The sequence below is a fragment of the Arachis ipaensis genome, chromosome B08 (assembly GCF_000816755.2).
Source record: "Arachis ipaensis cultivar K30076 chromosome B08, Araip1.1, whole genome shotgun sequence".
Taxonomy (NCBI): domain Eukaryota; kingdom Viridiplantae; phylum Streptophyta; class Magnoliopsida; order Fabales; family Fabaceae; genus Arachis; species Arachis ipaensis.
The window spans coordinates 25,624,296-25,625,021 of NC_029792.2; the positions used below are offsets into that span (position 1 = coordinate 25,624,296).

Below are 726 nucleotides of genomic sequence, written 5' to 3' on the forward strand. Positions count from 1 at the left end.
GATGCAATAATCAGGATAACTACATATGCAAACATCTAAACATTAAAATAAAAAAAGTAATGTTGACTAAGAAAACTCCACATAACACACCTCAATCCCAATGTCATTTACTTATTTATTTTTTTTTACAAAAAGAGGCAAAAATGCAGGACACAAATAACAAATGTGAAACCGAGAGACCAAAGTGTTACCGAGAACTTGAGGCAATTCCTGAATGGAGACTTGTCGTTCATTGTTCCCTTTAAGTAAGCACTGAGAACACCACTGGCAGTGGCCCAGTCATGTTCCTTGACAAGCTTCCTCAGCAGGTACCGCAACCTTGTGCAGTAATCCAACCTCAGAGGTTTGGAACCAAGTCTCAGAACATAAGAAGGGTTAGTCAAAGACAAGAGGATCCTCTTGGCAAGTTTTTGGCGTGCCACCTTGGGGCTATCATCATCAAGCATGTAGTCTCTCCTCTTCCGGTCCTTGGAGTTGCTGATAGTGCCATTATTATTGTTGTTGGCTTCTTCGTTGTTGCCTTCATCGAATAAAACATTGCCATCCATTGCTAACAGAATAATGTGTTAGGCATGAGATGGAGTAACGTGTGCACAAATCAATACTGTAGTGTGCTGATAAAGAAGAAATCAAAACAAGAGTGAACAAGTACACATTTAAAATAATAATAATAATAATAATAATAATAATAATAATAATAATAATTTATTTTTAAAAAAGAACTAA

General features: G+C 36.4%; 1 protein-coding gene across 1 annotated transcript in view; it reads right to left on the reverse strand.

Annotated features, from left to right (window-relative positions):
• LOC107610798 overlaps nt 1-726 on the reverse strand; it is a 14,194-nt gene that overhangs the window by 7,580 nt on the left and 5,888 nt on the right. Inside the window, exon 2 of the mRNA XM_021109180.1 lies at nt 192-550. Coding sequence (XP_020964839.1) covers nt 192-548 — 357 coding nt within the window. The 5' untranslated portion in view covers nt 549-550. The remainder of the gene's footprint in view (nt 1-191; nt 551-726) is intronic.